The following is a 16,113-nucleotide window of genomic DNA, read 5'->3' on the forward strand; positions in this document are numbered from 1 at the left end:
TTGCTTTGCAACCCGGCTCCAATCCAGTTACTAATTATTCTTTTTCTGTTTCAGGCATGCGAGTGCACGGTCAAATGCTGTCACCTAATTCCCTGACCGGTCCGCCGATTATCGCTTTGAGCAATTTCGGGCACCACATGTCATCACCGGTCCCCCCCGTTACGGACAGGAAGCCCCCCACCCCCCTGCCGGCACTGCCCCCCGCGCCTTCCACCATGGCCATCACCTCACCGAGCTCCACTTCATCCACCTTCCATTCATATTATGACCACATCATAGGAAATGGATATCAATAGACAAGTAAGTCTAACATCATCATCTCGTTCACAAGCTTTTTAATAAAGAATGGGTTTTAGTACTGGTATTATTGCACGTGATGCCTGAAAGACATTTAATTAAATCCCAGCGACCACGACATTACAGTTGACACTTCTGACATGACTTCTTGACTCTTACCACCAACCCTCGTCTACTCCGACTAACGGCACCTCACAAAACTCAATGGAAACCATTCCTCCACAACTTGGCTTGATGTTTCCAAGTTGTTGATGTAACAGCTCATCTTTTGAGCACATTATTTGACACTCACACTGATAACGAACCGTAGCCGAACCTGCCCTGCAGGTTATGACGTGCACTGAGCTGCTGGAGAAGTGTCGTACTTGTATGAAGGTGTTGTCGTAATGCCGTGCTCTCTATTACCATGTGGCTGACTGTGTGACGAGCAGTCACATTGCCATTTTTCAGTCCACTGTAGCTGTGAGACATGGACGGTGATTACTAGCCTGCAGACAGCAGTGTTCATGTTCCGTAAGCCAACTGTATGCAGGTCCCGTATTAATCCCAAAAAACAAACCTTATAAGATCACATGGTTGACCATCTGTCCGTCAGATTACCCGATATTTTAACACAAATTTGACTTAAGTGCGTTAACCTAGTATAAGGAAAGTCGGCGAGAAGCAATTTTACACCTCACAATTTAATTTAGATACGGAACCACATAGCAATTCTTAAATAGTATTAAGAACGTAAACACAAATTAATATAAAGCTGTTGACATCTCGTGCGCACTTTCGTAGATATAATGATTAAATAAATCAATGCATACTACATTCATATTGTATACTAGCTGACCCAGCAAACGTTGTATTGCCATATAAAGTAATTAAAACAAAATCAATAATTAAAGTTTTTGGGGTATAAAAAATAGATGCAACCACTTCTCAGACCTACCAAATATATCGTACTACAATTATTGTATTCGATTGCCATCTTGTAACCCTATAGCGGTTTTGTGGATGAAACTTGGGCAAGGGCAAAAATTTGAAGTTGTGTGTATTTTTCAATGCTGAATCATAATTAAGTAAATGAAATGTCAAAAAATAAAAATAAAATTTAGGGTTGTGTGGGATCACCCTTATCATGTCAAATGTCATTGAATGCATATAATATAGGTACACATGTATACATATAGGTAAACATATAAACATGTATTATACATATACATGTATTGCACAGGTATACATAATCGGTTCAAGACAAATCTTAGCAGATTTAACAATCAAGAAACCTCACAACAACAAAATAACGCCTACTTCAATAAAATTTCCAAAATATATGATGTTATTGTGAGAAGTATAAAATATCCCCATATACTCGTTAAATATCAAAATCAAAATATTTTGACAAACAAACAAGTGACATCCACAACAATCCATTATATGACAGCGTGAACCAAAGTCCGGAGCGTAAGACATCGAGAACGTTCAAGGACACTGTCAGTATATCTGCAGATGGAGGAGGTTTATATTGGGGGTTGTTTATTGACCACGCTCTTACCACTACTAGTTAGTAGTGGTAAGTATTTGACCGTATACTATTAGAAATCTCGATAAGACATGCTCGGTTACTTGCCTCGAGCTTTTAGTGTCACAGATTGCCATCAAAATAGTTAAATCTTATGACAATAAATATTTATTAGTTAGATGTAGTTCCTGATCCAAATTATGGAAAATTTGAACATTTGTTAGATTTCAGTGCTAAAAGTGATTCACACATATAATATTACATTACAACACTATCTTTAAGGCATGAGGCATTTATTTTCTCAAAATTGATTATTTTAGAATTCTTTTTGATGTCATTTCTATATAACTACTAGATACTACTACCGCTTCGGAAACAAATTGCGCTCTGAGAGAGAAGAAGCGGCGCAAGAAACTCTCCCTGCATTCTTTTTTTGCGTTCTTTTTAATAATTATATTGTACAGTCATTTCTATCGCTATAAAATAATCACAATCTAGTCCCAGGCTGTCCGATCATTTAGATATTCAGCAGTGGAGTAAAAGGATTTACGACAGAGCCATTTTTTTTTATAAAACATTTAAATTTGTTTATAGATAATGCCTGATCAGTGGCTGGGACTTTATTATAGAAGTATATACATTTACCCTTAAATCTATTATATATCTTATGAAGCATACTAAAATTAGTTACAAGCAATCCCTTATTTCTAGTGTTATAATAATGAAAATCACTATTAAGAAAGGTGACGATTTTTGTGAAAGTATATTAAATTTTCATAAATGTACTGACAATGAACAGTCATAATATATATGTTCACGTTTTCACGTAAAGTACATGAACGTGTTGATGACACAGTCCGGAACGCATTTTTTACCACCGGCTAAAACAACGTAGTGAAACAGAACTAATGTAAGGCTTGGCTTACCTACAACAATTTTATATTCTGACTCTTAAAAAGACTTAAGTGTTACTTACGTACTCGTCGACATGCAGAGATAAGCACAGGACTCACTTGATAGTTTGGTGATCGTCCAGTATCCATCCGGGCCCCTCACCTCGTTCGGCCATAGTTGCAACTCTATTTATAAACAAGCCGACAATTATGCCCCACTGACAGCGTCCGTCAATCAACGTGGTCGGCAGCGGCGATGTAATGGCCGCGTGTTGATGAACAGACAAACACGCGGGTACGGAACGCGCTGGCCGAACAGCAAAGCTGTCCGTCACTACTCTAACTTGGTTACTTCAAAAACGCGCTCAATAACTGATGGTTTGGTGGTGAAATAATGTAGCGACTGTTATGCGGAAGCAATTTGCTTAAAGTATTGACGCATAAATAAGAAACAGAAGTCAAAAGACACAGTTTAACATCATTTGTTCATCCGGGGCATAAAATTAAATTTAATGATGGTAATGTTATAAGTTTTCATCACCATCTGCCACACATTCTGAAAGAGAAGAAATGCCAAAAAACTTAATGCGACTCTCAGTCGCTAAACATTGGCGACTGTGGTAGTTCATATAATATTTGTATCACAATCAGGCTGAATTATTTTATTATTTATTTATTTATACAATTAATCATTTACAGAAAGAATCTTAAAAGCTAACATTGTCCCGCAAAACTGTTTGGACAGTTTGTCTGCAGGATCAAGTCTCTTGTTATACATTAATGCTTATTAGAACATTGATTTTATACAAGTGTAATTAACAAATAAGAATGACAGAGTATCATGATATGTTCCACGAGCAATAGAGAAGTGTTGTTAGTTTTATATTAAGTATTACAATTCAAATGTGAGAGTTGAGTTTATTCAATACAAATAAAAATTAAAGCCTTTCCTGGGCTGATTTAACCATATAGTCCACTAAAAGAAATAGAAGACACAAAATTAATTGGGAATATGAATAATTGTTTCCCCCACTTCAAATAACCTTATTAGGTATTATTATTATTAGGGTTATTATATAGGTAATAAATTCCATAGCAATTATAAAAACATCGACAATTTCCTCAAGAGTCTAATCGTTAAGTCTATAGATTTACCCCCATATTCATAATGGTCCGCTAACTCATTCTGACATAGATCGATAGAAGAAGACAGAGTGAGAATTAGCAATGCTTTAAGTTAGCAGACTATTATGAATAAGGGGGTTAAAGTGTCAAAAAGCATCTTCTTTGTAAGTCAGCCTTTGATGATCTCTTGTTCACATGTACTGACAGAACAGAGAATGCTCGTGTTTTGGCCGTGACACAAAATGAGTCGTATTTCTGGTTGCAAGCGTTGCCTTCTGCGCCAATTGACAAGCTCCTTGACAATATGAAATTGTCAATATGCGTTATACTCACAGTGTGTCAAATCTAATCTAACCTCGGGGCTCAGAGGCGCGTAGAAGTTACATAGTATCTTCGCGCCTCCAAAGCAAATTTCACCTTCGCACGACACGCCACAAGTTACGATATCATCCCCACCATCTGGATGTGTGGCGGTCCTCCACAGTGCGGTTTTCAAGGAGCTTTCTTCCTCGTACCACGAAGCTGTGGAATGAGCTTCCTTGTGCGGTGTTTCCGGGACGATACGACATGGGTACCTTCAAGAAAAGCGCGTACACCTTCCTTAAAGGCCGGCAACGCTCTTGTGATTCCTCTGGTGTTGCAGGAGAGTGTGGGCGGCGGTGATCACTTAACACAATGACCCGTACGCTCGTTTGTCCTCCTATTCCATAAAAAAAAAGCAACCCAAGCGCTGGCAGCTATTTCGATCAACGGCCTAGCTATCCAACGTGGAAATGCTGCCAGTATTCTTGGTACGCTTCCCCTTAATGATTGGTTTTATATAATTTTATATAATATTATAATTTTTTTTTTCACCTTCACAAATGTTTATTACATTTCAAATTATTTACATATGACTTAATAATTAATAACGCTATTTATATAAATAATAATAAAATAAAACTTAAATAATCTAACAAAATTAATTAATTACAAATAGAAAATATCATTAAGATCGCTATCGGCAGGTAAGGTGCCCATGAAGCTGGCAACGTTACCTCATTGTATTGCCAAACTTATCCTTTGACAGAGATACGTACCAGATCTTGGGTCACCTGTTAAATTGGTTAGACGCCTGGATAGCTCTTATAATTTGATTTGTTTGAATAAATTTCCTCACACATCTGATCCGTGTACTAGCAATATCCATCCATTTTTGGACAGACTGAGCAACATAGAAACTAACACACTGGATAAATTATGAAAATATTATGAAATGTTAATAACAATTAACAATAATATACGAATCTGAAGAGTCAAGTTGTGGCGTAACGCTTTTCGTTACGTGACACTCTCTAGCACGCACTGCGAATTTTATTCGCGCGATTTTTCCCGCATAATTCTGTGACATATGAAATTGTATGGAGCTACACGCAATTGCGGAAAAAAATCCGAGCGAATATTTTACGGCAAACAATCCGCGGTGCGGATTTTTAACGTGGGCGTGACCGCTCAATCGCGTATTGCTTATGAGAGAAGGATGTCGTGCTCTTCGCCTTCAAACTAATTATTATATAAATACTATGATGATCAGAACACACCATTCCAAAATTTATTACATTTCATCATATATACAGTATCAAGGCGGCCACTTAGATGTTGATTTTCAAGTTATGACAATTGACACGGACGGTTGACTCAGTTGGAAGAGCGCTGGGGCGTAGCCCTAGACGCGCAGGTTCTAATCGCACATCGTCCATAGATTTTAGTTCAAAATTTTTCTTAAAGTCTTCACTTATACAATATACTGTGTCGGTGGATTGATGCATTTACTAAGTAATAGTCACTCTTTTGAGGCTAGCTTACACAAGTCGTTTGAGTATTTTGTTGGATTTTAATATTATACACTTAAAATTTGGCAAGTCATAAGTAATTGTGCTGTGAAACTACAACTTAAGTACAAACTAAGTCACCACAATCTATACAAATAAATAAATTTCATTTCATTTACTCTACCTATATATAAATATATGTAATTAAAAATTCTTAAGCTACAAATATGAAAAGAGTAAGTAGCCATATTTTAATTGCCACTTCTCCTTGGGCTCTACTTTTACCAAATGTGGCAAAAAGTATATTAAATATGTAAAATATACAACGACGCGTACTAGCATCATAATACATTGCCTATTATTTGCGCTATCACATATCTAAATATATACCAATCATCATCAAAACCGGTCAAGCCGTAATTGAGTTATAAAAGTCACAGGCAAAAATTAATAATAATTAATAAGAACTGTAGATTCGCATCGGTGAGTAGTAAAACTTATAGTAACCATAAAATTAAAAAAAAAATATGGCAAACGCACGACGGCATTTTTAAAATATTTTGTTGAGACGCAAACTAATCTGTCACGGACGATGACAATTCTCATAATGGCCGCCTATCGGCCTGTAGTAGTGTAAGTGTGTGCGTGGGGCTATGTATTTACACGTTAATCGGCTTGTTTTGGTGCTACACTGTTATGTAAGGTGACACGGAATCCTTATATTTTTACTAGTCCATAATGTAATTGCCTATTAATCTGCTAATTTTAGTGCATTGTTATTTTTTTGTTGACACAAGTCGAATGATGGGCATGATATATGAGCGGAAAAATTAACTGGCTTAATTTCCGTTCGCTATTTGTAGTATAAAAATAATAGTAATGAATATTTCCTTCTCCAGTATATTTTGATACGTCTTAATACTAAATAATACAAAATACAAGGCCAAACAAAGAAGCGCTGTTGTCCATTTACATGCGTCTCGGCTGAGAGCTGAGTATAAACTGACGCAAATCGCGCGGATTATTTTCCGCTGTACGTGCTAGTTGAAACTTACTACGCGGATTTAAATCCGTAAAAAAAAACTGCGCGGATTTTTATTCGCAATGCGTGCTAGGCCTAATGTAAGCCGCGTAGAGTAAGGTTGTTCCAATGATAATAAAAGTAATGATCAGTTTATAACACTCATAATAATTTGTTCTGTTGTTCCAGATTCCGTTAGAGTGACAGAGAGGACAATAGCTTCAATAAAGGCTGGAGCGAAACAAGCAAACATTATAGAGTCGATTATCGATCAATATTTACATATTTTAATATTAAATGTTTTAAACAATGTTTCGTAGCCGATCCTATTTTTAAAAGATTAATTATTAAGAAATAACTATTGTGATTTCATTATAGTATACCTAGTATTATATAGATTTAGTGTTAAGCCAAAGATTAGCGGTGACCAAAGAGTAAATTTAAATCCAAACATAATAGAATACATTGAGAAAGCGCAAGAACGAATACAATTCTCTATGACTAATAAATACCTCCTGAAACTGATGAAACAGTTGATTTTTATAGTATTAGAAGTGACGAAGACGTTCTTCTCAAAAACGCAAAATTGAGAAAGGTGATCTTATAAATTAATAATAATAATATTTATTAATCTTCAAATTGAATACGTTTATTAGTATTTCATCTTGGAAATTCGGTTGTTGTTATACATCGAACACATATAAGTAATATTCGTCGTATGCGTGTTAGAATCATCACTGAATATTTTTGTTCTCAACTTTTGTTTTCGTAATCTATTGGTACCTTAATATTAGGTTTAAGTTGTAGACTCGCTATGGAGTAAGATATTGATATGGAATAAGATATATATGTAAGCTGTTTCTTTTAAATAAAATATAAAACAATAATTTAAGATAATACATTGTACCCGCTCCTATTTCGTATCTCATTTTCGTATTTTTTTATGACAGTAAGGCCCAGATCACACGTTCAAACGCAAATGCAACGAAACTGCAACTACTAGTTACTTTTGAGTTGCATTTATGTTTCTTCCATAGATTCCGTTGAGAGACCACACATAACGCGACCAGTTTGAAACCAGTTTGAAACGCGTTGTAAATCAGTCGCATTGAAACCGGCGTGCAGGAAACTCGTGTTGCGTTTCATTCATTTTTTGTCTTGGCGTCTTTTTTACAAAATGTCTGACGACGAACTAAACAACATTAAACATGTGTTAGAAGTGCAAAAATATCCTTGCTTGTATAATATCACACTATGAAGCTACACTCCCAAGACTGAGACTGATAAAGCATTCTAACAGTTTCTTGTAATTCTTTGGCAGCCACAAACATACGACAGTTGATATTCTTCTCAATGTAGGGATGTATCCACATAGTTCTTCTTTTGTGCCTTCTTCTTTGTCGAAGATACAAATACATAACCACAATTTCTTCGTCACTTGAAGAACTCATTATGCACACTTTTTTCTCAACGAAAACCGAAATAATTGTGGTTGCAGCGTGTGTAGAAAATGGTTGAAACTGGTTTCAAATCAATAATTTCAAAAGGGTTTTGTTGCATTTGCGTTTCACCGTGTGTTCTGGGCCTAAGGGACGAGACAAGCAGGACGTTCAGCTGATGGTAATTGATATACCCTGACCATTACAATGCAGTGCCGCTCAGGATTATTGAGAAACACAAAAATTCTGAACGACACTACAATTGTGCACGTCACCTTGAGACATAATATCTTAAGTCTCATTTACCCAGTAATTTCACTAGCTACGGCGCTGTTCAGAACGAAACACAATTATGTTTATACATTACTACTTCATGGCAGAATCTGGCGCCGTTGTGGTACCCATAATCTAGCCGGCATCCTGTAAAAAGGAGCCTCCCTCTGGTTAAATATATTCTTTTATATCAAGCTCTAAATATTATTTTGACATGACACTTCATTTTCACCCTCATGATTATCGCTTTGGACCATCAAGACTACGTGATGGTAACTGACATCACATTCGTCGTGCCGGCTCCATCACTTCTTCCTCTACCGCATCGGTCACCGAATTGCTGTTTGATCTGATTCCCCCTCTGCACGTCACGCAACAAATTTGAATGAGTGACATTCCCACACAAAGCGGTTTCCAAGGAACGTTTTGCCACGTATAATCCAACTGTCTATTGTAGTTACTCTCGCGGTGTTACTACGACGCTACGACGTTGATACCTATAGGTACCTTCAAATTAAGCTCGAACAACTCACTTTCACTCGCTTAGGATGGATTTGACAAAACACGATGTTACACGATGGTCTTACAGAAAATCTTACAGTTTACAGTTTACACTAATACAGTTTTCACTTAAGTATATGTTTTAACAATAGAGATTATTTTAATATGCAGTAAAGTAAAATACAACAAGAATTCTATACTACTAGCTAAATCTATTCAAGGTAAAACTTAATTATATTAAATAGGGTTTCTTACTCTAAACTACAAAAGAACATAAATTATGAACACAAAATAATATCAATCAAGTCAGAACATTGGGTCAGAGTTATAGTAATTTACAAACTTAAATTTATTACATTATAGTTTACTAAACCAATATTTTGAAAGTAATGATTTAATAGTGTAACAATTACTTTCAGATCGTATAAGGAAAGAGTTATTTCTAAAGTTAGATGAGTTATGATTAATTTGTAGGGTAATTGGCTATCTACTTATCCTTAAAGGAACTCTGAGATTTACGAGTGAAAGGAGATTAGGGGAATCAATTTTCGATTGAGCAATTTTAGCTAGAGTTGTTATATCATAATCGTCCTTCTTTCTTGAAGAGATTATGTGATGTTTTTTGCACCTTAATGAGTAGTCGTTTTCAAAGGATTTACACTTATATTGTAGACATTTTGAAAAGTTGCGCTGAATAGTTTCTATTCTATATCTATAAATATTGTGGGTTCCATACTTGAGAGCAATACTCGAGGCTACTACGCACGTAGGAACAGTATAAAATTTAGTATTTTGTTTCCGTTTTTTCAACATAGGTACTCGCGGAGTACGCTATCTCGGTATTGTTACCCTATGTTTTAAATGTGAATTACGAACGAATAATGAACGAATGTATAAACCCAAAAAAAAACCATCAAAATAGTCCTTGTAAATATTTACTCGCGTATAGATATATTATTCTAAGGTTGTTAAAAAGCAAAAATAGCCTTTAATAAATAAAACCTTCTGATTGATGGCAGACGCAATCTCTGCTTTATTACCCATCTATTTAATTTTTTTTTATGATATAAATACACTGGCCCTCAAAAGTAAGTATCACACTTTTAAAATTGGGATAACGTTTTAAGTTCACAAAATATACTTTCGTAATAAAAAGGACTCCAAAGAGAATTTAATTTTGTACATTAAAACTTTATAGTCAGTAACCTTCTTTTAAGAATTGGTTGAAAAAAAACTTCAAAAACAAAACCATTCCTTTTTCAAAGTGGACGCTTCCGAATTAGAATTTTACCCTTCACATTTTTCTTTCTGTTTTTAATTTTTTTCAAGATCGATGTTGATGTTGTTGATTGTTTTAAAAATTTATGCTAAAAAGCACATAACATTTATTTATCATGCCTCTTTCAGTTGAAGAATGTTCTAGGATCATGGCTTTTATGGAACTAGGCATCAGTATGCGTCGCACTGCAAGAATGGTGGGTGTGACTGTACGAACGGTCCAGAAGGTAAAGCGAAGGTACGAAGAGACTGGACACCATCTTAGGAGACCTTGTAATGGCAGACCCAGGTGTACCAGTGCCCGAGAAGATCGTTATATTATTTCCACTGTGTTAAGAAATCGCCACCAAAATGCAATTGAAGTCCAGCAACAGCTACTTCAGACCCGTAGGGACTACATTAGTGACAGTACAGTGAGAAGAAGACTTGCTGAAGCAAATTTGTAACCCCGAAGACCAGCGAGTGGCCCAAAATTCGAGAGAGAGCATCGAGTAGCGAGACTGCGATACGCCCGTGAACACATGCAGTGGGATGAAGAAGAATGGTCAAGAATTTTGTTTGCAGTTGAGTCTCGATTCTCAGATAGAGTCCAATACGGTGGAGGCAGTGTACATGTATGGGCTGGCATATCTTCAGAAGGTCGCACAGAGCTAGTAGCCATAGAAAATGGCACCCTCACTGGGCAAAGATATGCTCAAGAGATTCTCAATGAGTATGCAGGGCCGTATTTAGCAAATATGGGTGATGGATCGATGCTGATGCATGATAATGCCCGGCCACACACGGCTCATATCGTACAAGAGTATATTCAGGAGATCGGTATCAGCGTGGGCTTGGCCATCAAGAAGTCCTGATCTCAACCCGATTGAACACGCCTGGGACGAGCTTGGGAGGCTAGTCAGAAATCGCAGACCACCACCTACTACCCTGAGGGCACTAAAGCAGGCCCTGGTAGAAGAATGGGATAATATTTCCCAACATCGGCTCCGAAACCAAGTGTTCAGTATGCCAAACCGGCTCGAAGCTGTAATCAGACCTCGAGGAGGCAATACCAGTTATTAAAAATTAAATAACATGTAATACATTTTAGTTGATTTTTTTTGCACTAAACTAAAAATTTCTATTTTCATTGTTTTATCTTTTTTAAGTTGAAAATGTTACTAATGTATAATTTTAGTTTCTGAGAATTAAAGCCTATAAAATTTGCAACAAAACGTTTTTAATCTTAAATCTCTACCTTCTATAGTTAAGAAAAAAAATTAATTTGAAAAGTGTGATACTTACTTTTGGAGGCCAGTGTATATTGTTTGCCATTTTTATTATTATCTTGACCCTTGACCCCTAGTACTGCGGATGTCTATGGGCTTTTAATATCTAAAATAAAGTTGCAATTTTGTACGTAATAGTTATGGTAGCACAATAAGGTGACCTTTATCTTCTTCTCTTTAGAGATCACAGTAGATCTTGTAGGTGTAGCTGATAGTATGTTCTTTGATTAAGGCGAGTGTTACACGTTTAAATAAAACACTTTTAAATGAATAAAACGCGTGTAATTGTAACTGTTTTTACATTAGATTTTTGCGTAAAAGTTACATTTTTATTTTAGTTAACTTGACATTTCAAGACCTTTCCAGATCTCGTCCCCCTGAAAACGATAATAATTTATAACTGGCCATAAGACAATAAAAACTATACAAACTTCTTTTATACTGTTAGAAATTCGTACAACAGAGGAGGAAAATATATACGATTTAAAAACTACAAAAATAATAAGATAAAGTATATTATATTTATATAATAGTTATTATACTACACCACTTCCCATCACCTGAGTATCTTGCAAAAATAAAAAATATCTCACAAGCTGTGCCGGCTAGTTCATCAACGTGGACATTTATCTGTCTCAGCCAATGACATTCTGTCTCAGCCTGTTATTGTAAAACGCCACATGGTTTTGTTTGGTCGCAAATGTGACAATAAATGTTGTAAGTGAAGCCACAACCACTGCTTAATGTATATAATATACTAGCTGACCCGACCGACGTTGTTCTGTATACAATAAATAAAATAATGTTTTTATATGAATTTGTCAATAATATATCATAACATCAAAAATTACTTCGTAAAATATGCACCCTGCTCTCGTAATGAAATTGTTTTACAGCAGAACTGTCAAACCGTGCTTCAATAAATTCTCTCATAGAAATTATGTATGGACACATAAAAGGAAAACCAAATTTGTTGCTTTTGTTTAATTTAGCAGCTTTTCCCTACTTATTCACCTTTTAAACCTTCTCTGGACTTGCACAAATAATTCAAGACCAAAATTAGCCAAATCGGTCCAGCCGTTCTCGAGTTTTAGCGAGACTAACGAACAGCAATTCTTTTTTATATATATAAGATATAAGATAAGATAGTATATCTATAACTAGCTGACCTGACAGACGTTGGTATGTTCATAATAAAAAAACGGTGACAAGAATATTCCTACCAAATTTCAAGTCTTTAGCTCTAATGGTTCCAGAGATATCGTTATGAGTGACTATATACGTGGAAATCTCTAATATATATATATATATATATATATATATATATATATATAGATGTAGAATAGTACTTCTACTACTGTGTTTATTATGATATCTTAGCCTGCTGTGAAAATTTTTGTGTTTAAGGTCATTACGTAACATTCCTTACGTCATTAGTGTAACAAAATCATCAACGTAATATGTAAATCCCAATCACAATACTTTGATCAAAATCTAAAAAAAAAAAGATATAGTGTTATAAAAGGATCTGCAGACAGAGTATGTTTATATAGTACTAGGTGTATCTACCTACACCTGTCTATAGGTCATTATAATTTTGACGCACTTTTACACAAACAGTCCGGCCTGTTACTTCATATTCAATAAATAATGTATAATAATTGGTTAAGGAGTATATATATATGATTTTTAATGATTTAAATCCAACATCTAATCAGCTAGTCGGTCTGTTTAAAAAATAATGAATGCTAAACAAGACGATTTCCTTACCACTTTTAAATATTAATATAAATTTAAAATGTTAAAATGGAATTTATTTTTAAAGCTATGTCTAATGCTAATAAAAGCTATGATAAGCAAAAGCCATAGTGTATATTTTCAAGAAACTGTTACAATTTAAAAGATATTAAAACTGACAATATTTATTAGCATACGGCTTTTATTCATAATAACTTATACACTTCTATAATAAAGTCCCAGCCACTGTTCAGGCATTACCCATCAATAAATTTAAATGTTGTATAAAAAAATGGCTCTGTCGTAAACCCTATTATTCCACTGCTGAATATCTAAATGATCGGACAGCCTGGGACTAGATTGTGATTATTTTATAGCGATAGAAATGACTGTACAGTATTGTATATTTTTATTTTTATTGAAAAGAGCGCAAAAAAAGAATGCTCGGAGAGTTTCTTGCGCCGCTTCTTCTCTCTCATAGCGCCATTTGTTTCCGAAGCGGTAGTAGTATCTAGTAGTTATTAGAAATGACATCAAAAAGAATTCTAAAAGAATCAATTTTGAGAAAAAAATGCCTTTATGCCTCTTATTGTGTTTGATAAGTCTGGTCAAGTCAAGTTAATGTTTGTAAGAAACGTTTTCGTTCGAACATTTTTTCTCCAACTACCCCCGATTACCTCATACAAGCTCACAAACTTTGCCTTTGTAGAATGTTAGTAAATATAATTTTCCAGAAACATTAATTATTTTATACTGCAAAATCACCAAGCTGCACATTCGAAATTAGTGCACTCCCAGGCAGACGCACTCGCGTTGTCAAGTGCAAGTATATTCGGAAAGATACGATAATACTGCGAATATATCGCACTTACCCTCCTCTAACTAATGTTCGAGTTCCTTAACCGTACCATACCAACTAATATTTAGATTTTTTTACAATGTTAGAGTGAGTAAATTATGTGCACACCTTAAAAAGCTAAATATTATCTGAGCTATGTCGCTGTTAAGTGTCAAAAGTCAAAATTAATAATTAAAGTTACTTCTTGAACCTTGCATCTAAATATGCGACTGGAGTTGCGTGACTTCTCTTTCAATTGCATACTTAGTAGTGATATTGATGACGTAAAGTTTGATAACAGAGAGACATATGAACAAGACAGAGAGCCGAGATAAATGTTCTCCAGCACATGTATGTGCTCCTAGTACACCGGATGTGTAGTTGGTAGCTATGCAACATTGTAACGTTGATTATGAAATGACCGCAGCAGACGAAGATAAGCTGGATAAGTTCACAATTATATCATGTAAATATAATCTTTATATATATATAACTTACGTGACACGTTGTTTGTCCTAGATGGACTCCTAAACTAATGAACGGATTTTTATGGGGATTACTTCATGGAGTGCAGTTTGGTCCAACTTGAGAGATAGGATAGTTTTTATTTCGATTTGGCACCCATAATTATTTTTATTTTCAATATTTGTCTTGTATGGAAATATTTTCTATGAAAGAATTTAGTGACGCACGGTTTGACAGTTCCGCTGTCAAACCGCTTTCATTATAACAACAGGGAGCATTTTTTATGAAATAATTCTTGATTTTATGAAATATTATTGTCAAATTTATAAAAAAAAAATATTTTATTTATTATGTACAGAACAACGTCTGTCGGATCAGCATACATACTGTATGTATATTCACAGTCCTTATTTGAATTCAAATTTTTTAATGGAATAGGAGAACAAATTAGCATACTGGTCACCTAGTGGTATGTGATCACTCCATACTCTGTTGTAACACCAGAGGAAGCACAAGAACGTTGCCGATCTTATCAGGCGTCAAATAAACCTTATATTATGTTTTATAAATTCGAAAACCAGAAACACATTAAAAATTATTTATAGATAATTGACACAATTTCACACAAATTGTCGTCTAGACCTTATTGTGCAGGTTTTACTTTGTTACGATTTAATGATATGTTTAGATAGACTTAGATTATAGATAGACTCTGATTATATTATATATTATACTTATTAGTTATTTATTAGTCACATACAACACTTGCAATTTCATCTTTGGTGTTGGAAAATTGAAAAACCATAATAGCTTATTTCATATATGGGTAAACCCTGGTGTAACCACATCACTTCCCGCATGAATTGAGGCAGATATGGAAGGCCTTATGCAGTGCGGTAAGGTGGTACACCCCCTCAGGGCATCAAGTGGGCTCTAAGCATTCGGCACTCAAAAAAGTATGTCGGGAAAGTATGTCACTTTGTCAGGTCAGGACTATGATAAACGGACGTTCGTAATGTGAGCCCACTCCTTTGGGATACAGGAATGATTATGTGTATGTTTGTATCTATGTAAACCTAGAACAACATAACATATTCTTAGATCAAAATACTATGGAAACACTTTTAGAATTTTGCCTACTAATGTTTTAAAAAGAGACATCTATGGTTTCTTTAACGAACTAAATCAAATTTGTTGCAATTAGAGAATTATTAAGTACATGGGAATCCAGGGGCCTCCGATTAGTATTAATAGATGGCATTCTGGTACCAACGTTGAGAACTGGTTTGAACTCTTGTTTGAAATGAATAATTATTATCTTCTGCTAACCAGGAACAATCTGTTGTGGTTGTATTATGTCATCAAATATTTCAATCGACGTTTTTATATTTTTTTTAAGTAGGACCACGCATAACTATTTACAGAGTTGTTCGATTTTGATAATTCTTTTTATTGGATAGGGTACGGTAGGCCTTGAAGATCGCCTCCTATTAATTTGAAAAAACAATCCTCTCAGAGATGGTATCTTATTATCATTGAATCCGGAATTGTGTAAAGGTAGGTAACTAAAAGCTAGTAATATTGACTCTCGCCGCCGCCGCGCAAATCCCTTCAACAGTAATTGTTAAAGAGATTTTATGCAACAAAATAAAATACC

The 16,113-nt window shown here is 35.1% G+C and overlaps 1 protein-coding gene across 1 annotated transcript in view; it reads left to right on the forward strand.

Annotated features, from left to right (window-relative positions):
- LOC126978666 (forkhead box protein F1-A-like) overlaps window positions 1-7,544 on the forward strand; it is a 52,663-nt gene extending 45,119 nt beyond the window's left edge. The window contains exons 2-3 of the mRNA XM_050827660.1: window positions 55-300; window positions 6,847-7,544. Of these exons, the coding sequence (XP_050683617.1) occupies window positions 55-296 (242 nt within the window). The 3' untranslated portion in view covers window positions 297-300; window positions 6,847-7,544. The remainder of the gene's footprint in view (window positions 1-54; window positions 301-6,846) is intronic.
- The last annotated feature ends 8,569 nt before the right edge of the window (window positions 7,545-16,113 follow it).

Source organism: Leptidea sinapis, chromosome Z, assembly GCF_905404315.1.
Source record: "Leptidea sinapis chromosome Z, ilLepSina1.1, whole genome shotgun sequence".
Taxonomy (NCBI): domain Eukaryota; kingdom Metazoa; phylum Arthropoda; class Insecta; order Lepidoptera; family Pieridae; genus Leptidea; species Leptidea sinapis.